General features: G+C 43.0%; 1 protein-coding gene across 2 annotated transcripts in view; it reads left to right on the top strand.

Moving 5' to 3' along the window:
* The window catches only part of pea (ATP-dependent RNA helicase pea), a 274,698-nt gene that overhangs the window by 71,355 nt on the left and 179,451 nt on the right, over positions 1-23,892 (top strand). For both annotated transcript variants that reach the window (XM_068386568.1, XM_068386562.1), the window contains exon 6: positions 17,962-18,450. In XM_068386568.1, the coding sequence (XP_068242669.1) occupies positions 17,962-18,450 (489 nt within the window). The remainder of the gene's footprint in view (positions 1-17,961; positions 18,451-23,892) is intronic.

Raw genomic sequence — 23,892 nt, forward strand, 5'->3', positions numbered from 1 at the left:
GTTGCTCTCTCGTTACTTGGATTATTTTCGGATTTATCATGCAATCTCCACCCTCTTCTGCCTCTGGAAAGTTGAGCATTTGATCTTTACATTTTATAAATTCTAGCTCTTGCCTCACAGTGAAATCAAATAAAATGAAATTAACTTATGGAAGAGCCAGAACCGGAGGCGTCATGGGCGCTGTCGATCGTAACACATGAGTTATTTAGTTAGCCAGAACGACTTTCCCGGTATAAATAGCATAAATAATAATAGCTATTTAGTCTTCATTGCTAGGAGTTATTTATATTATGCCGATAGTATTCGTAATAGTTTCGGCGATTTAGGTAACCGAACCTTGCTTACCCTAGGCTTCCTAGCCTAGGCGTTTTAGTTTACTTTCATGCATGATATAATAGACATTCCTAGTGTTATTAAATTTTAAATGAAGCTATTTAGGCAATTTATACATGTAAGATCTATTGATTGCATAATAATTTCCTCTTTTAAAATAGTATACGAGAGAGTTTCGGTGATTTAGGTAGTCGATTCTCGCTGCCACTGGGCTGCCAGCCTAATGGCTTTAGTATACTTTCATACATGTTCCCCGGTTACCCTCGCATATCGTTTTATCAATTCAGGCGGATATAGATATCTCCTAGAATTATTATATAAAGTGATACTCGTCTCCAGTGGAGATTTAAGGGTAATCCCTCCTTCCCTCTGAGTGTAGCCTTAGGCTACAACCCTAGTTGGTCGTGTCTCAAGTTCATTCAGGCAGGACTAGGCTATGGTTTTCTGTCCCTTCCCTTAGCCGCAGATGGCAGGTTTTGGATTTCGGTCAGAACCTCAGAGTAGATAGTCTTGTGCTGGCAGCTGCCCGGCTGGGTGAATAGTCGTTCCCCTGTCGGATTATGCTGCCGGCATAGGAGGCTAGACCTCCCTAGACCACACCTGAAGGGCTTATTTGATATTGCCACCTTCTCCCTGTGGTCTAGTTGACTAGTCCTGTGCTTGCAGACCCTAGGCTGAAGAATAGACATTCTTCTGCCGCCTAGGATGGCGCCGGCACTGGAAGTCTGTTTCTCTCTTGTTTAGGGGTGGCGTCAAGATTGCTGCCGGCCCCTTAACTGTATTGGCAGACCCTAGGCTGGAGAATAGATATTCTCTTGCCGCCTAGGATGGCGCCGATACTGGAACAGAGTTTCTTTTAGGTGTGGTAGGACTAGTAACCCTGCCGGCTCCTTCCATACCTCATACAGGACCCTTTTCCCTCCCCACCTCTGTCCTTTAGTGATGGCCTAGCCATCGCAACCCTTTAGCCGTCGTCCTACAATCTCACTGCTTGCCGGCAGGTTGTAGGGCCGGCTCGGGCCTCTGCTTGTAGTGGCCTAGTCGCTCAGCTTTCCCTTATGGACGCAAGGCTTCGGGAGAGCTGTGCTGGCTGGGCCGGCTGCCGGCAGAGGATCCCTTTACTGTAGAGTGTTCTTCAGTCCTCTCTTGGACTGCCATTCACAAACCTGTGGCCGGCAGAGACCGGCAATGGTTGTGGATGGATGGAAGCCTCAACAATACATTCTCCCCTTCCATTTGAACCCTCAATCTGGAGGAAGGCAGTAAGTCAGAGCTCTTGCTTTCTCTCTCTCTATCGGCTAGTGCCGCCGGGTACTAACCTAACCGGCAGCTGCCGGCCACTGCCCTAGCCAGCAAGGTGCTGGCTGGACTTGTGCGCCGGCAGCCAACGACCTGCTGGCTTAACTGACTTGGCCGGGTTGAGACTGCCGGCCACTAATCTGATCGACAAGACGCTGGCTGGACTAGTGCGCCGACAGTAGGTGACCTGCCGGCGGCCGGTTAGCCACCGGCAACCATCTCAGCCGGCAATGTGCCGACTGAACTGTGCCCCAGGTGCTAGCCTTGCTGGCAACATGCCGGCTAGAACTACAGTATATGACTATACAGTAGCCAGTATATTTGCAGTATAGATTGTACAACAAACAGAAGACTTTAGTTTAAAGTATACAGTAGTTAATTTTCCAATATACTCTGTGTGCCCATGCGCAGTCTATTGTTGAGACCATATTATATAAGGAAAGTAATTTTCTTTCCTTACCCTGATAGATGATCAGTTACAAATGACCCTCAATTTTAAACCTTTTGGAAGTTGGTGTTAAGTTACACTTCTCTATCCTTACAGGATAGAACTCTTCCAATGGGCCTCCTAAATAGGATATCCCTAGGCTTTAATTTTGAGGGAGGTCACAGCAATTGGCTGGGCAGGAAACACATGTATGTGTCTTTCCTAATTCATTTCTAGCTTACCTATCCTAAGCTATATGCAATAAAATGCAAAAATATTAGTAATAATATTTATATAGTTTATCAAGTGAGATGAACTACCATATACTCAATTTTTTTTCCTCTTCTTACAGGAGGGCCACCCTAAGTGCCGCAGCGTCTTCTGCAACGTCAGGAGCAAGGACTTCTGCGGCCACGAGGAGTGCAGGGCGCACTCCCGCTGTTCCATCACCAAGGGACCTCTTAAGTATTGGGACCCCCTGGTATGTAATGTTTGTAAAGCCTTGGTTACTGAGGCCTTTGTTGACCCCAAGACAACGGAGTCAAGGGATGCAGCACGGAGTACGCTGCGTAGATGGGTCCGTGGCTTCCAGAAGAACGCCACGGGGCCTTACCTTCCAATTGAGCGGATGCGGGCCCATCTATTCCCTAAGGCGTCTACGGATGCCATCATACCACAGCCTTGCGACCAGATTTCCGTATATACGGATGTCTCGGATGCGATGAAGGACATCCATCTAGACGAGAGGATGTCAGAGTTGTCAGAAGACACTGAGAAGGACCTTCTTGCGGAAGGTCAGGAAGAGGAGTCTACCTTGGCTCCTGAAACCGAAGAGGATGAAGTCGAATCGGTTTCCGTTTCGTCGGTTCCAGCCCCAGAACCAGTGCCCTCTACGTCCTCTGCTCCTCCATCTGATGATATGGGGAAGACTCTGTCTACTCTCATGTCAATGATGGAGAGGTTCCAGAAGCAGAGTGAAGAAAGGGAAGCTGCATTGAGGAAGGAGATACATCAGCTTGCAGCGTCCCGTGGGTCTCACAAGAGACTCAACGTGAAGGACCTTCCTTCATGTTCTGACATAAACCCGTGGAGGCATGCAGAGTATGTACATGCCAATCACAAACGGGAAGTTATTCATTTCAGAAAAGCTGGGATCCATCCTCATCGAAGATGTCGACTTTTGGCCCAGCTTTGAGTCTTATCCAGACTGCTTCGTCCGTCTGAAGGCGGAACCCGTATCTAAAGAGGAGACAGAGCCGAAAGAGGTCATAGTGCTTGACCATGGAAAAGCTCAGGCTTTAATGGCTAGCAGTTTGAAGGACAGGGGCTTCACTAACTCTAAGGTGCCAGCCCTGAGTAAGAAACACCCTTCCTTTCTTGCTCCAGCTACACTGGCCTTTCCCTTTACGGAAAAAGGGTTCAAGGCAGTGATGAAGGCAGTAGAAGCAGGGAAACCTTGTCCTACACTTGAGGAGTGTAGACCCTTATCCCTAGCTCTGCCTACAGACCATAAGGACTGGGAGGAAATACACCTTACCTTCTCAGTCGGGAAGTTGGAGGCGGATATTGCTGGACGCCAGTTCAGTGGAAACCTCCCTAAGTTGTCTGATTTTCTCTTGCGCAGAGAGCAAGAGACAAAAGAAAGGCTTGCTGCATCTCTATCCCTCCAGACCACCTTGGAGGCAATGGCAAGCGACCATAGAACCCCAGGTATGTTTATGGTCCTGCCCAAGACACACTTGGCAACACTAATCAAGGACCTGTATGGCTTCATTAGGACCAGAAGGGCTTGTAGGGAGTTCGTGTTTGCTTCGCCTGCGGTGAAGCACGAACCCAGGAAGTCTGGGGAAAGGACCTCTTCCCAAGCGTAGTGGTCAAGGAAATAGTCGACAAAGCTGCCACAGAGAACAGGAATCTTCTCCAAAAGTGGGGCATGTCGTTTAAAAGGAAGTCTTCCCCGGATGAGGGTCCCCAACCAAAAAGGAAGACAAAGAGGCCAAGGTTGCCCTCTCGCCCCGCCAGACAACATCAACAACTTCCCATGACCGCAGTGCTCCAGATGGTGGCACAACCCCAACCCACCTACCAGATGATACCCCAGCAGGTGGTGACCCAGTCACCAGCCTTTACTCCCGCCTATGAGAGGCAAACCTCTACCTTTGGCCCTAAAGTTAGAGGGTCACATAGAAGTTCTTCTAGACGCCCCTCAAGAGGAAGAGGAGGTAGAGGAGGGCGCGGTCAAGGAGGCAATTCCTCCGGACAACCGAAGCAGTGAGATGCTTCCGGTAGGAGGAAGACTCCATTCATTTTGGGATTGCTGGACCTTCGATCCCTGTGCTCACAGCCTGATCAAGAACAGACGAGGCTGGAGCTGGAAGACAGCTCCACCATCATTTCCTCAATTCTTCCAACACTCCAACCCCGTTCTGGAAGAATATACCCGAGAACTCTTGAGCAAAAGGGTAATAAGGAGGGCAAAGTCCATCAAATTCCAAGGAAGGCTGTTTTGTGTTCCCAAGAAGGACTCAGACAAACTCAGAGTCATTCTGGACTAGTCGCCACTCAACAAGTTCATAGTAAACTACAAGTTCAGGATGCTGACCCTTCAACACATAAGGACCCTGCTGCCAAAATGGGCGTACACAATCTCCATAGACATGGCAGATGTCTATTGGCACATTCCAATCAATCGCCAACTTTTCTCCCACCTAGGATTCAGGCTACAGAAGAAGAAGTACGTTTTCAGAGCCATGCCCTTCGGGCTAAACACTTGCAGATGCAGTCGTTCAACAACTACGCCTAGGTGTCCAGGTGGTAGCCTACCTGGACGATTGGCTGGTGTGGGCAGCATCCGAGACGGAATGCATGCAAGCATCCAAGAAAGTGATCCAGTTCCTAGAACATCTGGGATTCAAGATCAACATCAAAAAGTCTCAACTATCTCCAACTCGGAGTTTCAATGGCTTGGAATACATTGGAACTTACAGTCACACCGCCCCTCCATTCCATCAAAGAAGAGGAGAGAGATAGCGGGATCTGTCAAGAGACTTCTGAAATCCGATCGGATATCAAGACGCCAACAGGAGAGTGCTGGGCTCCCTTCAGTTTGCATCAGTGACAGACCCGGTGCTAAGAGCACAGTTAAAGGATGCATCTGGAGTCTGGAGAAGATACGCATCAAACACTCGAAGAGATCTAAGAAGACCAATACCGACTCGACTACGATCACTTCTCAAGCCATGGTCGAAGGCCAAGAACCTGAAGAAGTTGGTTACTCTGCAACCACCTTCACCTTCAGTCATCATCCACACGGACGCATCAAAGGAAGGATGGGAAGGTCACTCTCACCAACGGAAAGTCCTAGGGACTTGGTCCTCTCTATTCAAGACCTTCCACATCAACATTTTGGAGGCCATGGCAGTCTTTCTCACGCTGAAGAAATTGTCCCCTTGCCATTCAGTCCACATAAGACTGATTCTGGACAGCGAGGTGATAATGAGATGTTTGAATCGTCAAGGTTCGAGATCACCTCAAATTAACCATGTGATGTTGGCCATCTTCCGCTTGGCGGAAAAGAAGAGATGGCCCTTATCAGCAGTTCACTTTCAAGGGTTCCGCAATGTGACGGTGGACGCTCTATCCAGGCTTACTCCGATAGAGTCGGAGTGGTCCCTAGATGCAGGATCATTCTCCTTCATCTTACGTCAAGTCCCAGAACTGCAGATCGACCTCTTCGTGACGAGCGACAATAAGAAGCTACCTCGTTATGTGGCCCCATACGAGGACCCTCTAGCGGAAGCGGTGGACGCCATGTCCCTCGACTGGAACAGATGGAACAGGATTTACCTGTTCCATCCAACTAACCTTTTATTGAAGGTCCTCAACAAGCTGAGATCCTTTCAGGGAACAGCAGCTCTAGTGGCTCCCAAGTGGCCGATGAGCAATTGGTTCCCTCTGGTATTGGAATTGCAGCCGAGGCTGGTCCCTCTGCCGGACCCAGTTCTGACTCAACAAGTACAGAAGTCGACTGTCTTCTCTTCATCATGGAAAACCCAAAACCTTCATCTCATGATTTTCTCTCCTTAGCAGTTAAGAAAAGGTTTGGGATCTCGAAAGACAGTATAGACTTCTTAGAAGAATATAAGTCTAAATCTACCAGAAGACAATATGAGTCGTCTTGGAAGAAGTGGGTTGCTTTTGTCGAGGCAAGAAAACCAAAAGAGATCTCAACAGATTTCTGTTTATTCTTTTTTATTCACCTTCATGAACAAGGTTTAGCAGCCAACACGATAACGTGTAAATCTGCCTTGACTAGACCTTTGCTTTACGCTTTCCAAGTAGACTTTTCCAATGAAATCTTTAACAAGATCCCTAAGGCCTGTGCTAGACTTAGGCCGGCAGCACCTCCGAGGCCCATCTCATGGTCCTTGGATAAGGTTCTACACTTTGCCTCAACAGTGAACAATGAGGACTGCTCTCTGAAAGATTTGAAATAGTGGCCCTTTCTCGGGATGAGAGCCATATTCAGTTCACAGAAGGGGGAGAACTGAATTTTTTTCCTGACCCAACATTTCTCGCCAAGAATGAGCTACCTACCAAAAGGTGGGGTCCCTGGAGAATCTTCCCTCTGAAGGAAGATGTCTCCCTGTGTTCAGTAGAATGCCTAAAGGTCTATCTTCGTAGAACTTCAGATTTCAGGGGAGGACAGCTCTTTAAAGGAGAAACATCGGGCTCAAACTTGTCCCTAAGACAACTAAGGGTGAAGATCACCTACTTTATTTGCAGAGCGGATCCTGACAGTACACCCGCAGATCACGATCCTAGAAAAATTGCTTCATCATTGAACTTTTTCAAATACATGGATTTTGAGCTTCTTCGCTCGTATACTGGATGGAAGTCATCTAGAGTGTTTTTCAAACACTACGCGAAGCAAGTGCAAGAGTTAAAAAGGTGTTTGCTGGCAGCAGGTAGTGTACTAAAGCCTGTCGCTTAGTGCTGCGAGGAACAGTGAATTGATTGGGACTGTCATGTATAGGGTGTGTTTGTTGACACCTTACATTGCAACATGTAAAGTGAAGTGTCACCAGGGCGACACTATGGACTGTTCCAGTTACTAAAGGTGAAGAAACAAAGTTAACACTTGTGCCATGTGTTTTTTTTACAGTGTGAAAAGACAGTCATTCACAGAAATGTATATTAGAAAATTTATTAAATTTTCAGTTTGGGGGCATTAACTATCGTTTCCTTTCAGGTAAAACAAATATTTCTGTGCTTGCCTATATTTTTATGTTTCTTGTTATTCACTAGCATTTTTTGTGTTACTATGAAATGTATGTTGATCAACTATTTTTTGATTACCAATAAATAATTGATTGGTATTTGCATCTTATTTCGCCCCAAATTTAAATAAATAAAGATTTGTATGAGCATTATTTATTTATTCCCCTTTTATCTGCATATTAACATGAGAGCAACTGTAATAACTTTGTTCTTACATGTATACAAACCTTTTCTGCTTATGCATACCTTGTTTCTACACAGATACAAACTTGTCTGTTTTTGCATATAGCTAGCCCTGTATGCCTTGGATGCTATAGTGGCTTATATTAACCTTTGTTCGTATTGGGAATACAAACTTAGATTGATTGGGTATACAGTGAGACCTGTATGCTTTTTGTTGCTAGGTTTTTTCATATGGAATATGCAAACCTCGAGACTTTTCCTGAGTCTGGTATGACTCTTCCCTGCAGGGGGCAGGAAGCACTAACATAGTTCATGATTAGTAGTAATGACGTATAACGGTAACGTCATATGTCTCTAAGGTCTGAGCGACCAAGAAAATATTGTCTTGAGGTTAAGGCACAATTAGAAATCCACAGATACATTAATGCTCTGGTAACCTTCCATCAGGACGACATGGCCTGAGCCCAAAAAACGGATTTTGAGCGAAGCGAAAAATCTATTTTTGGGTGAGATAGCCATGTCATCCTGATGGACCCGCCCTCCGTTTTATGAAAAGGCCTTGGCAGGATCCCTCCCGAAACTACTGTATCTGTAGCACCTTGCTCAACGCTACAAGGAATAAACATGGCGGCGACGATGGCGCCATCTAGATACTCAAATAGTAACGGAGGAAGGGTACCTTAATAACGGCTCCCCTTTGTTTTTTGCCACTTTCCCCCTTGAAGCATAAACGCTATTCGGGGTGAAGATTGCTATGTGGCGTGTCAAGAATATGTCCTCTGATATTATGCGATATCCTTAAGGGAAACTTTAGGGATATTCGCGCCAGGAGTTAGAATTCTGGAGACCTTAAGGTAAATTCTCTGGGAATATCAATGTAGTCAAATATACCCTAGGAAGCTACTTAAAGGAACCTTCCATCAGGACGACAGGGCTATCTCACCCAAAAATAGGTTTTTCGCTTGGCTCAAAATCCGTTTATGAGGCACAGTGATTGGATCATGATTACTTACTAAATTTCCCATGTAGAAGAGGTCAGGTACTGTAATTGGTTAGCCTTATATCAAATTAACACATCTATGCATTGAAGAGGGTGTAAGCACTTAGCATGAATATGAATCGCTAGACTTTTTCTGAACCCAAGCCAACAATTCTTTGAATCTGGTATTCATAATGAAGTTGAAGATTTGAGGTGTGTAAACTACATTAGAAGTAGCCACTTTTCAGATTTGGTAAAATGAGATACTTCCAAACTTAACCCAAACCGTTTTAGGTTATGCAAAGAGAAAGGCAGTAATTCCTCATTTCATTGCCTGACTCTGTGTTACTTCTTTTTTTTTTTTACTGTATACATGAGAATTCGAGTGAACATCAACTAATTTCTCGGTTTGTTCACCCTTATAAAAGTGGGTAGCACGAGGAATGAGTAGACTAGTATTAGATTTGGATTTAATAGTGCTCAGTTAACATTGTGTGAGATGAGCTTCTGGTAAAGACTGCAAGTGAAGAGCAAACACTGTCATCTGAAACGTGATGAGAATGATCTAAATTAGTTGAAACTTCGTTCACCTCCCAGAATTTAAGAGAATCATATAATATGCCATGCCATCCAGATCAGTTATCATAAGACTGGTGATAAGCAGTTACTTAAGCAAATAAGATTATGTAGGTTCAAGACAACCCATTCGGTTTTCATCTTCACAATCTAGTCAAGTTTTATATTGGAAGGGTTTAGCATCAGAAAGAACTAAAATATGTAAAGATTTTGAGGCTGTCTGTTAGGCTATAAAATCTGTGGAGTGCAGCGTACGTTAAAAAGCCTTACTAAATTAAATGCTGTTAATTAGAATGACTTTGGGGGTTTGGGTTAGGATGACAATGAGTTGAGAATGACCAGAATTACCAAAACTGAGAGAGGATTCACTAGATTTCTGAAGTTTAAAGAGAGGGAACGAGTGATATCAAGAGCGAAAGAAGCTTATCACTATCAAAAGAAGCCTGACTCGTGTGTTGTCTAAAGGGGGAGGCGTGTCAATCCTATCTTCATCTCATTACAATTAACTAGTCTAGTCTACCTGGCTCTCTATATCTGTTAACTTGATCAGCGACCATTGAAAATTACTTTGCCATTAGTAGTAACGAGAATGAAATGCACTCCTCATAACGATTATTAAAATCAAAGAATTGCTCAACACAAACATGAGCTTTCAGAAATAGTTCCTGTGCACATTTCAGGCAATAATTGTAAACTAAACCAGGGAAAGATATCTTAAAACACAATATGTAAACCATCTGAGAGTATGACAATTGGTGACGGAGTAAACTGAAAACTATACTTCCTAATGCTTCACCCTTGGCTTCCTACCATATACTGTTAAAAGCCTCTATTCCATTAAGGGAATGTATTTGTTGTAGTAAAAAAAAAAATGGGAAAATGTTTTAATTTTAAAAACTTTATGGGTGACAAGTAAAATGGGCTTCTAGTGAAGAAGCAATATGAACATCAGGGGAGATTCCTAAAATCATAAAATTTTCAGAGAAAAATTGCTACATTACATTTTTTTTTTATTGACCAATTTTTGTCATTCAAACATGAAACAATAAGTTTTATAACCATGGCTGTCTCACCCAAACATAGATTTTTCCTATGTCAGAATCCATTTTTTTGGGCTCCAGCCATGTCTTCCTGGTGTAAGTGTACCCGAGAATTAGTATTCTCAGGTGTGGTGAGGAGAGTTGTAACCCTTTAACCCTTCATAGACAAAATCATACTTTCCTTAGCATTGGGAACTATGGTACGAAGCTATTAGCACAAGCGATATGTTTGTAAAATAAGTAGGAGCAAAGGAATTCAGTAGCACAGTCCGACTCACTGTGAATATCTTTTTCTCCAGTAATCAATCAGACCAAAGTCTATAAAAGGAGGGTTGAAAATTTGAGGTATCCTGCTTATATTTGAACAGTAGGTCCAGTGAAAGGAAATGCAAAAAGAACAGTAATCTTTTATTATTTCTAAAGATTCATAAATGTAACAGTAATCATCAAAACATTATATTCATTAAATATGTGAAGAAAACCAAAGTTTTCAGACCCCAAAAATTATGTAACAGAGTAGTAGAATAGTAATACTCATAACATAAGCGGAAAATAGCACCATTGACTTTTAACAATTATTGAATAGTACATTGAAAAAACATTATTCCCCTTGCACATTGCAGACTGGGTAGTTCTAATTATACAGTCTATATAAGAGTCCATGCACAACAATCAAGAAGCTGGTTTAATCACATTACCAGTGGCCACCACAGTGTGTTTGATCTCTTCCAACTGACGTAGGTAATGTTTGAAAAAAACTCTTGAAGATTTCCATCCTGTGTAAGCTTGTAAGCCTTTAAAGGACATAGATAGGAGAAAAAACAAGGAAGAGGCAACTTTTCTAGGGTCATGACACGATGGCATACTATCAGGGTCAGCCCCTCTGATGAAATAGGTGAGTTTGGATCTTAGTTATTTCAGAGAAAGATGAGATCCTATCATCTCCCCTTTAAAAAGTTGACTGCCTTTAAAGGCCCTACTCTTTAACAGGTAGGCCTTAAGGTATTCCACGGGGCACAAAGAAGGTTCCTCCTGTAGTGGAACAATCTTCTAGGGCCCCCAGCGATTTGTAGGAAGTTTGTTTTTTGCCAAGATTTCAGGATCTAAGTAAAGATTTATCTCCCGCAATTCCAAGAATTCAATGTGGCCATCATCCCTTGAAAGGGCCACAATCTTGCTGTCTCTAGCACTAGAAGCCATAGTAAGCAAAAAGATAGCCTTTTGAATAAAATCCCTCAGAGAGGTAGTGGCGCTGTCTATCGAGGAGGCGAAGTGCAAGACTTTATCCAAAGACAATGAAATAGCCTTGGGAGGAGCATTAGGTGTCAATTTAACACAAGACTTCAGGATCTTATTGGACAGCTTGCTTCTGAGTTCAATATCAAAAGCATAAGCAATGGGTCTAGTTAGTGCCTACTTACGTGAAGCAATAGTTTTAGAGGCCAGACCTTGATCATGCAATGAAATAAAGAAATACAGAAGTCCATAGTAATAGAAGAGGACTGATGACTTTTCATGAATGCAACTCATTTCTTACAGGAAGACAAGTATTGACATTTTGTGGTATTGGACTTGTACTCTTCATGTCACCAACTCTCTCCTGTGCAACTCTGAACTTTCTTTGAGCCGCGAGGACGAGAAAATCATGACCTGAAGGGTTTTCGTTATCCAAGAGGAAGCGAAGACAGCGTTCTGTTGAACATCCTGGGACAGCACTGGAGATGGTAGAGGGACCTGGAGAGGTTTCAGTTCCAGAACAAGAGGATACCAATTGCTCTTGGGGCACCTAGGAGCCACTAGAGCCGCTGTTCCCTTGAAAGTCCGCAGCTTGTTGAGGACTTTCCTTAGGAGGTTGAATGGTGGAAATAGGTAGATGTGAAACCACTGGTTCCAATCCATAGACATCGCATATGTTCCGGTTGCTTCTGGATCTAAGTTTGGTGCTACATACTGGGAAAACTTGTTGAATGTCATTGCAAAGAGATCTGTTTGCAGTTCTGGGACTTGCTCTAGGATGAAACAGAATGATTTTGCATCCAGAAACCCATTCTGTTTAAAGAGGCTTGGATCTTGATAGGGTGTCCGCCGTCACATTGCGAACCCTTTTTAGGTGAACTGCGGAGAGATGCCAATTCCTCCGCTTTGCTAAAGTAACGATGGCTAGAATCACATGATTGATCTGAGGAGACCTGGAGCCCTGTCTGTTGACACAGTGGACTATCTTCCTACTGTCGATGACTAATTTGATGTGTGATTTTGTCTTTGGGTTCAGTCTCTTTAGAGTCAGAAACACTGCCATAGCTTCCAGAAAGTTGATTTGAAATTTCCGGAATGGTACTGACCACCGACCCTGTACTTTCTTGGAAGAGAATGTCCCCCTCAATCTTGTTCCGAGGCATCTGTGACGGTGCCGAGAGAAGGTTGTGAACTCAAAGGTAGGATGCAATCAACTGAGTTAATTTATTATGGAACACTCTCCTTTAAATACAAAACCTCAAGGCAACAGGCATTTTCATGTTCACAAGACAGGCAATGTTACAGAGGAAAACCGGAGACATGATTATTCAGGTTCTTTTTAGTGCGAGGGAAGAGCTCAGATACAAGCTTAATATATACAAAATAATTTATGTACGATCGTGTGACACACGGTTGGTACATGGCTCCCCCCCTAAAAATGACTTACTGTACATGTTAAATAGGGCGCCCTGATCTAGAGAGGCGAACTGTAGGCGGGTCATCTGGCAGAAGATAAGCAGGTTTTAGACGATCAATGGAGACTCAGTCTTCTTTGCCACGAATGTTTAGTAGGAATGCTTTCGGACTGCGTCGGATCACAAGGAAAGGGCCCGTGTAAGTGGGGTGTTAGCGGTGGCTTGGTAGTGTCGTTGCGCAGGAAGACATGCGTTGCAGAGTGCAAGTCTGTTGGTATGTGATGCTTCGCTGGGGGCTTGTAAGTCTGGCGGTACGGAGTAAATTTTCCCACGACGTGACGTATGCGCTGGAGATCGTCGGAGGAGGTTGTAGAAGGAAAAATTCGGCAGGGACGACCAACGGGTCGCCATACACCATTTCAGCTGCCGAGACGTCGAGGGCGTCTTTAGGAGTGGTCCTTAGTCCCAGGAGGACCCAGGGAAGCTGAGTAAACCAGTTGCAATCCTTGCAGCGGGACATCAAAGCTGCTTTGAGGGTGCGATGAAAACGTTCAACCATTCCATTGGCAGCGGGGTTGTAGGCCGTTGTCTGATGTAGGGTGATGCCCAGGAGATTCGCTAATGATGTCCACAATTGAGAGGTGAAAGTGGTTCCCCTGTCAGAAGTAATATGCTCAGGGATACCAAATCTTGCAATCCATCTAGAGAGTAAGGCAGATGTACACGAGGCGGACGTTGCAGTTTCCATGGGAATGGCTTCAGGCCAACGAGTGGAGCGGTCGATGACTGTAAACAGGTAACGATGTCCTTGTGATGTGGGTAGGGGGCCTACAACGTCGACGTGAATGTGTGCGAAACGACGCTGAGGTTGAGGAAAGGTGCCCACTCCTGAATCCGTGTGTCGATGCACTTTGGAAGTTTGGCAAGAAGTACAGGCGCGGACCCAATCCTTAGCATCCTTAGAAATGCTGTGCCAAATGAACTTTGCCTTCAGCAGCTGTGCAGTAGAACGGCACGAGGGATGGGGAAGGCCGTGAATGAAATCAAACACCTGTTGGCGCATGGGAGCAGTAATCCAAGGTCGCGGTCTGCCAGTACGGACGTCACAGAGGAGGGTGGTGTTGGAGTCTTCGAGGGGGAAGTCTTCCCATCGGAGGGACGTGCAGGATGTCCTACATGCTTGATATTCTGGATCCTGTCGTTGGGCTTCAGCCAGGGCGTTGTAATCCAATCCCAGTTGAACGGCAGCCAACGTGTTTTTTGACAGGGCATCGGCAACGGGATTCATTTTCCCAGGGACGTATTGAAGGGTGCAATTGTATTCAGCCACGGCGGAGAGATGTCGGCGTTGCCGGGCGGACCAGGCATCAGACTGTCGAGTAAAGGCGTGCACCAGAGGCATGTGGTCTGTGCGAATGACGAAGGGCGTACCTTCTAAGAAATGGCGAAAGTGACGGACAGCCAAGTGCACCGCCAGCAATTCTCGATCGAAGGTAGGATAACCCGATTCTGCCTTGGACAGTTTTCTGCTGAAGAAGGCCAATGTGCGGGGCGAGCCGTTGACCACCTGCTCGAGTATTGCACCAATAGCCACGTCGCTGGCATCGGTGGAGAGAAGGAGAGGGGCATGTGGGATAGGAAAAGTGAGAGCCGCAGCAGTTGATAGAGCCTTCTTTGCATTGCAGAAGGCTGCTTCTTGAAGGGGACCCCACTTCAGGTCCTTTGGCTTGCCCTTGAGGGAGGCGTAGAGGGGAGCAAGAGTGGCGGCAGTGGCTGGCAGAAAACGGTGATAATAGTTGATCATGCCCAAGAATTCCTGCAGAGCTTTAACGGTCAAGGGCGCGGGGAAGTTCTGAACGGCTGCTACCTTCTCTGGGAGGGGATGGACTCCTTCAGGAGTGATGCGGTGCCCTAAGAACGACACTTCGTTGGCGCCAAAGGTACACTTGTCGTACCGGACTACAAGGCCGTTTTGTTGCAGGCGGTCGAGCACGATGCGCAGGTGACGGAAGTGTTCCTCTTTTGAGGAGGAGAACACAAGTATGTCGTCCACATAACATACACAGAAAGGGAGGTCCCCTAAGATGCCATCCATGAGACTTTGAAATGTGGCCCCAGCATTACGAAGGCCAAAACGGGAGTAATTGAAGGTGTATGTACCAAACGGAGTGGTGATGACGGTCTTGGGGATGTCTTCTGGGTTCATAGGCACCTGATAATACCCCTTCAGGAGGTCGAGCGTAGAGAAAACCTTCGCTTTGTGCAGGTAGGAGGTTACGTCGGCAATGTTTGGGAGGGGGTAGTGATCCGGTTCTGTTTGCATGTTCAGGCGCCTGTAATCCCCGCACGGACGGAGGGAGCCATCTTTCTTCAGAACGATGTGTAAGGGTGACGACCATGGGCTGGAGGCCTTTTGGCAGAGGCCCATTTCCTCCATTTCGGCGAACGTCTGTGTGGCGGCTGCCAATCGTTCCGATGCCAGACGTCTGAATTTTGCGAAGACTGGGGGTCCCGTCGTCTTGATATGGTGATAAATACCGTGCTTGGCAGGAACTGTGGGCGTTTGGCGAAGTTCTGGACGGAAAACTTCCGGGTATGACGTGAGGAGGTGGGCGTAGTCATCCGTGGGTGCGCTGATGTGGAGAGCGAGTTTAAAGGGGGCGGGTTGAAGAGGTGTTGACAAGTACGAGTCTGCGTTGACCAATCGTCGGTGGGCGACATCGACCAGAAGGTGGAAATGAGAGAGGAAATCCGCACCGAGGATTGGCATTGTGACGTCAGCAACGAGAAACTTGCAATTGAATTTACCGTTTCCGAACGATAATGTGAGGTTCTCGTAACCGTAGGTGGGTATTGCAGAGCCGTTGGCAGCTACCAAGTGGACGTCAGCAGATGTAGACAGGCTACGTCGTGTCTTGAAGAGTTTCCTTGGCAAAAGAGAACGACAAGCACCCGTGTCTACCAAAAATCGCACGCCCGTTCCTGTATCATGTAAAAAGAAAAGATTAGAAACACGGGAGGCCACCGCCACGAGCGATGGCCTACTTACACGTTTTTTGGCCACTGAAAATCCTCGGGACATTTCTTCATTTCTTCGCGGTTGCCCCGAATCTGAAGTGGTAGTAGCAAAACTGTGGCAGATGGGAGGTAGTAAGTCGCTGTAGAAGTCGTTTGTTGGGGCACGAGCGATTGGTGGGTGGTGGGTGGCTTTGTCGCCGCTTCGGCACGTCACGGGGTAGGCGTGTATGTCCTACGCCATTCATGTCAGCTTCGGTTGACGTTGAATAGGCATCCTCTTCGTCAGGGGTGGAGGCGTTGATGGAGATCTTAAAGTGGCTGTCCATAAGGGCATCGGCTTTGGTCATCAAGTCCTTTATTGGTAAACCATCGACATCGGGTATGGCAGCGCTTATAGGTTCGGGTAAACGGCGTATCCAAAGGGCACGAAGTAGGTTCACCTCACAAGGAGAGCCGTCTGCGGTAGGTTGAAGGCGAGCGATACTGGTCATTTCCCTGAGGGCAAGCGAAGCCCTTTGGTCCCCCAACGGTTGTTGAGAGAGCTGAAAAAGCTTTGGTATACGGGCGGCTGGCGACGGCGAGTACTGCTGCAGAAGGTATGGTTTGAGGGCGTCATACGCTATTGGGGTGTCTCCTTGTTCACAAAGCCAGTCGGATATTTCTGGGAAGGTGGCCTATCCCTTGGTCGGCCCTTAGTCAGTTTAGTGAGATCGGTGTTACTATATTATATGGACATGCGTCATGGAATGACAATGAAACAGAGAACAAAGCCCTTAGAAGGATATTGTTAGTTAGATGGCAGGACAGGATTAGAAAAGAAACTATAAGAGATTACTCAAGTGCCATATGTGGATGAGATCATGATGAGGGGTAGATGGAGATGGTTTGGGCATGCTCTTCGCACTCCCCAAGAGAGATTAGTTCACCAAATGTTCAGTTGAGCTCCACAAGGTACTAGAAGAGTTGGAAGACCCAGGCCTAACTGGCAGAGGACTGTGAAGCACGAAGTAGGAGATGATGAATGGAGAAGTATTGAATTAAAAGCTCAAGATAGAGACGACTGGCAAAATCTAATCTAGGCCCTTTGCGTCAATAGGCGTAGGAGATGATGATGATGATGATGATTATTATTATTATTATTATTATCATTATTATTATTATTATTATTATTAAAACCTTAACATAGAGTACTTAGCAAGATTTTTTTTTTTGTCTGTGATGGCGAGGGATGTCTTTTACAGCTTACTGTCAATAAATACAATTAGATACAGTCTTACCACTCTTCAGAAAAGAATCTGCTTATGAAATTTTCATGCTGCGAAATGAGATGCGAAGAATTTTCTAACTCACATTGCGAAAAATGTCTATTGATCAGAAAAGAGATTTGGCAGCCAGGCCGAGAATAAAATAGTCATCCATTAGAAAAGTTCAAGAAAACGGGTTGTGTACGCAAGAGAAAATGTATCTCTCTCTATGGTAAAGGTAACTATAATAGTACAGCACATATGGTACTGTATATTTTGCATATGTACTGTATTTTTCTGGGCTCCGACTCGTGTCGCCCAGTGAAATGCTCCTATAGCACCATTTCTAAGGTATATAACTGCTATTTAACTGCTATATTAGGAGTACTGTAGTTCACTGGGCGACACGGGTCTCTCGCCCAGAAATAGATTTTTCCTTCGTCAAAATCCCTTTATTGTAGGTATTGTATTATTTTCCATTTATTACATCATGTTCTAATAACTACTTAATTTATAGTTAACAATTAGTTTAGGTATACTGAATGGTTCAAATGTATTTAGCTGTACGTACAGTATTTCATTGTGGTTATACTGTAGCTTTAACATAAAATCTAATGTGGAGTTTTTGAAGTGTTTGGAATGAAATGAGATGATTTACCTGTAAAATGTGACTCATCACACAAAATTTTCACGTTATGAAAGCCACTTCAGAACGAATTAATTTTGTGTTGTGAGGTATTACTGTATGTAGGTTAATAAAGGTCATATTTAAAAAAAAATTCTAGCAATAACTTTCTTAAATAATTTCTGCTGTGTACTCACATAATCTCTTTAGAGTTTTTTTTGTTGCATATCTTTGCCATAATAATTTTTCACTTTGATTGTTACCTTCCTTGACAAAACTATGAAATTTAATATTTATCACCTTCAGGTACTGAGGAGGAGGACTTGGCAACATACAAACGTGTCAACCGAGTTTCTTCTCCCGAGCGATGGGAACTTAAACAAATGATGGCTGCAAACTGTATCAGCAAATCAGAGTTACCTGATTTTGATGAAGAGCAGGGTGTTATGGGAGGAGAGAATGATGATGAGGAGGATGTAGAAATTGAACTAGTTGAAGAAGAACCTGCCTTCTTGAGAGGTTATGGCCGAGTAAGAGAGGAGCTCAGCCCCGTCAGAATTATGAAGAATCCTGATGGATCACTTGCACAGGCTGCTATGATGCAGAGTGCTTTGGCCAAAGAGCGTAGGGAAGTTAAGATGGCGCAGAGAGAGAGTGAAATAGATTCCACTCCATCTAATCTAGGACAGAATTGGAATGATCCTTTACCAGAAATTCAGAGAAATGATCCTTCAATGTCTCGTGGGATGCCTTCTCAACAACAAGAAGTACCAGAGTGGAAACGTCATGTTACTGGTGAGTCTTTATTGATTAATAGTAGTTAAGTTATCATGTGATATTAGCCCTAACGTGATAAACATATACAGTTGAAAAGATTCTAGTTAATAAAAGCTCAATATATTAACCCCTTCGCTACGATGATATTATACAACATAAACATGCTGGTGATACAAATGGTGATGTCTGAATATGTCATTATTATTATTATTATTATTATTATTATTATTATTATTACAAGCTAAGCTACAAATATAAACCATATGGAAGTTAAAATTGCTTGCATAACTTGTAATACAACAAAAGGTTATAGCACATGATCATATATCACACACAGGTCACACTTGGGAAATTTATCTAAAAAAATCTCCTCCACTCCTTAATACTAACCCTTCCTTTCTTCAGTCAACCAATAAAGTCTTTGGGATTCTAGCCTTTATTTCTGATTGTGTAGGAGCTATTTTAGTCTGTTTTTATGTTACCATAGTAGAATCACACCACACTTTCTAGCCAATCGTGACATTCCCTACCTGAGGCATTACTTAATTCCCCCTTAACACCCCCAGCACTGAGATGTAGGGATCCTCACATCTCACCCGACTACCAACTGAAATACTTGCAATTCTATTCGTTATTCATGATTATGTAAGGTCTATGTACGTGTTCAAATCACACAGATATTGCTATGTAGTGTTCAATTCTCCGTCTGTGACTCCCACAAGTCCCACCCTTAACGTAAGCAAAACATTTTACCAGTGATGCAAGTTTTTGACACAAGAGGTGGTATGTTTTTTTTCATTTTATTCCTTTTTTGTCAACTATCATTTCTGCAAAGTGATATCTTTAGGTTTTGTATATTTGATATTAGCATTGTTCATTGTTTTCAGGAGTATGAGTTAGCGTACTATCATTATTTCCATTTATTGACATTCTATGCAGCATTTGTCATGTTCTTACATGTGCAGTGTCTATATCCAAGCCCGTGAAATACCCAAAACAGGAATGATGCAGTTCATAGTGACAGTCACACGCATGTTGAAATGAAAGAACAACGAACAAATCTTATGTCTAATGAACTAAATTTATATCTCTCTCTCTCTCTCTCTCTCTCTCTCTCTCTCTCTCTCTCTCTCTCTCTCTCTCTCTCTCTCTCTCTCTCTCTCTCTCGGCCAGAAATATGCTTATTGTTATCAATTTCTGGTTTATCAATCTATCTATATAGCAAGCCACTTCCCCCAATTTTTGGGGGTAGCCAACATCAAACAAACGAAAAAAAGGGGACCTTTCCTCTATATGCTCCCCCCAGCCTGACAAGGGAATCAACCGAGTTTGGTTGTTACTGTTAGGTGCCACAGCCCACCCTCCCCCTTTATCCACCACAGATGAAGCTTCATAACGCTGAATCCCCTACTGCTGCTTCCTCTGCAGTCATCCAAGGCGACCGGAGGAAGCAGCAGGGCCCACGGGAACTGCATCACAATCGCTCGTCATTCATTCCTATTTCTAGCACGCTCTCTATCCATCCACCCAAACCTTGGCCTTCCTCTTGTACTTTTCCCATCAATTCTTGCATTCTTCACCTTCTTTAGCAGACAGTCATTTTCCATTCTCTCAACATGGCCGAACCACCTCAACACATTCATATCCACTTTAGTTGCTAAATAATTTCTTACACCCGTTCTCACCCTCACTACTTCGTTCCTAACCCTATCTACTCGAGATACACCAGCCATACTCCTCAGACACTTCATCTCAAACACATTCAATTTCTGTCTCTCCGTCACTTTCATTCCCCACAACTCTGATCCATACATCACAGTTGGTACAATCACTTTCTTATACAGAACTCTCTTTACATTCATGCCTAACCCTCAATTCTTTACCACTCCCTTCACTGCCCCCAACACTTTGCATCCTTCATTCACTCTCTGACGTCCATTTGTTTCCACTCCACCATTTTCTGCAACAACAGACCCCAAGTACTTAACCTGATCTACTTCCTCAAGTAACTCTCCATTCAATATGACATTCATGACTTTCAGCCTCGCATCACCTTCGCTTCTTGTACATCTCATAACCTTATTCTTACCCACATTAAATCTTAACTTCCTTCTCTCACACACCCTTCCAAATTCTTTCACTAATCGGCCAAGCTTCTCTTCCGAGTCAGCAACCAGTAGAGTATCATCCGCAAACAACAACTGATTTACCTCCCATTCATGATCATTCTCATCTGTTAGTTTCAATCCTCGTCCAAGCACTCGAGCATTCACCTTTCTCACCACTCCATCAACATGCAAATTAAACAACCATGGCTACATCACACATCCCTGTCTCAGCCCCACTCTCACTGGAAACCAATCACTCACTTCATTTCCTATCCTAACACATACTTTGCTACCTTTGTAGAAAATTTTCACTGCTTGCAACAACCTTCCACCAATTCCATTTAACCTCATCACATTCCATGTCGCTTCCCTATCAACTCTATCATACGCTTTCTCCAGATCCATAAACGCCACAAACACCTCCTTACCTTTTGCTAAATATTTCTCGCATATCTGCCTAATTGTAAAAATCTGATTCATACCTCCCTTATCTCCTCTAAAACAACCCTGTACTTCCAAGATTGTATTCTCTGTTTTATCCTTAATCCTATTAATCAGTACTCTACCATACACTTTTCCAACCCCACTCAACAAACTAATACCCTTTGAATTACGACACTCATGCACATCTCCCTTACCCTTATATAGTGGTACAATACATGAACAAACCCAATCTACTGGTACCATTGACAACATAAAACACATATTAAACAATCTCACCAACCATTCAAGTACAGTCACATCCCCCTTCCTTTAACATCTCAGTTCTCACACCATCCATACCTGGTGGTTTTCCTACTCTCGTTTCATCTAGTTCTCTCCTGACTTCCTCTCTTGTAATCTCTCTCTCATTCTACTCTCCCATCACTGGCACCTCAACACCTGCAACAGAAATTATATCTGCCTCATTATTCTCAACATTCAGTAAACTTTCAAAATATTCCTCCCACCTTTTCCTTGCCTCCTCTCCTTTTAACAGCTTTCCATTTCCACCTTTCACTGTCTCTTCAATTCTCGAACCAGCCTTCCTCTCTTTCTTCACTTCTTTCCAAAACTTCTTCTTATTCTCTTCATATGAACGACCCAATCCCTGACCCCACCTCAGATCAGCCCCCCTCTTTGCCTCAGTTACCTTGCGCTTTACTTCCACATTTTTCTTTCTATATCTTTTATACTTCTCTACACTATTACTCCTGCAGCTACTGTATTCTTCAAATTTATAAATTATACAATATAAAATATTTCTTGTGTCAAAGGAAACAAATGGATATTTTCATTACATTTCTTTATAACGTAAAATACTTTATTAAAAGACTTTATTACTAACGAGTAGTTTATATCTTTCGACAGCTATTTAAATTGGAATTATTACAGAATAACATTGTCACTTCAATAAACATAGTTTTTTATTACATATAAGACTACAGCGATTAACCATATCTTATAATTATGTAATATAGAATACTTCTTATGTCAAAGGAAACAAATGGATATTTTCATTATATTTCTGTCCAACGTAAAGTCCATTATTAACAACGACTAGTTATATATCTTTTGATGGTTATTTGTCAGGAAATTATTACGGAATAAGATGGTCACTTCAATTAATATAAAGTTTATATTTTACACATAAAATTAGAATGCTTTACCATTATTTTAGAGAATATTATATCAAACAAATTTTTGGAAAATTATTCTATAATCACTTCCTATTGAATTGAAAATACATGAAATAGCTGAGAAATACCATTTATTTACATATCATTGCAAGGAACATTGATAAATACATGCAACCTAAAAACAAATATTTATTACATAGAAACTTTATAACTCCATGATGCCTTTAGTAAACGGGCATGACTAAACGGACCGAACTGTAATGCTCACAAGTACAATCATACCTCTCTTCACGAAAGACTCTGCTTACGAAATTCTCAAGCTGCGAAACGAGATGCGAATATTTTTATGACTCACTATATGAAAAATTTTTCACTTTAGGAAATTGGTTCAGACATCAGGAAATGTAGGTGTAGTCTATAATAGGGGTAACTATAATAGTACAGTACATATGGAGCTGTATATTTAGGATAAGTACAGTTTTGTATTTTCCATTTATTATTACATTATGTTGTAATAACTACTTAATTTACAGGTACAGTATTAACATTTAGTTTAGGTATATTGAATGGTTCAGATGTATTTGGCTGCACAGTATTTGATTGTGGTTATACTGTAGCTTTATTATGAGATTTAATGTGGAGTTTTGTAGGGTTTGGAACGAATTAGGCAATTTGCATATGAAATGTGACTCGCAACACGAAAAAATCACTTTACGAAAGCTACTCCAGAACGAATTAATGTCGTGTTGTGAGGCATTACTGTAGGTGGTGTTGTACTAATGCACGACCCATAAAAGAATTCACGACCTGAATTCCAGTGCAGGTTTTGGCAAAAATAAGCCAAATGCTCATAGTAGATGGGGTAAACAGAAATCACATTAAGCATGTCGAAGGATGTCACAGACTCAAAGTACTCAGCATATCGCACACGTGGTAAATCCAGGAAACTGCATGCTGGAACAAATACATTAAAGCTTATGTGTCGTCCCTTCATCACATAAGCTCGACGAGGAGTACGTGTAATAAAGTTCCATTATTAGACACGGAATAGGTAACAATTAGAACTCCACATCATAAAAGGAAAGAAGGCGAGGGAAATATCGGCCCTTCCTTCAAGCTAGCATAGGAGGAACTGCCGACGGGAAGGCTTGTTCAATCGAAAATAACACTAGCGAGAGTATGATAATTACTTAAACTACCATTTCTAAGTCTAAACAATTCCCTTAAATTGTCCCTCACCGACAAATAATGCCAAGTAAAAGCATTTACTTTAATATAACATATGGAATTTGTCAAGGAATTATAAAAATTAATTATAACAAAAAATTAACTAATATAAATCCAGTTTTTTATACAGAAAAAATATTTTGGTTGTTTAGAGTGAAATGCAATGGAAGTTAAGCAAAATTTTGACAAATTTATTGTGTAATCAGCAGGAAAGCAAATAAAAATGGAATTGTAGGTTATTATAGAGTAAGTGAGCAAGTATATCCGATGATGACAAATCTTGTACAGTGATGCCTCACAACACAAAATTGATTGGTTCTGTAATGGGTTTCGTAAATTGATTTTTTCGTCTTGTGAGTCCCTTTTTACATGTAAATAGCCTTATTCGTTCCAGACCCTACAAAACCACCACATTAAATGATTATAAAAAGGATACACACCACTAAGCAGTACGAAATGTATGACAAGTACTGTATTTGGATCATTCAATAATAAATTAACCATTG

Source organism: Palaemon carinicauda, chromosome 1, assembly GCF_036898095.1.
Source record: "Palaemon carinicauda isolate YSFRI2023 chromosome 1, ASM3689809v2, whole genome shotgun sequence".
Classification (NCBI taxonomy): Eukaryota; Metazoa; Arthropoda; class Malacostraca; order Decapoda; family Palaemonidae; genus Palaemon; species Palaemon carinicauda.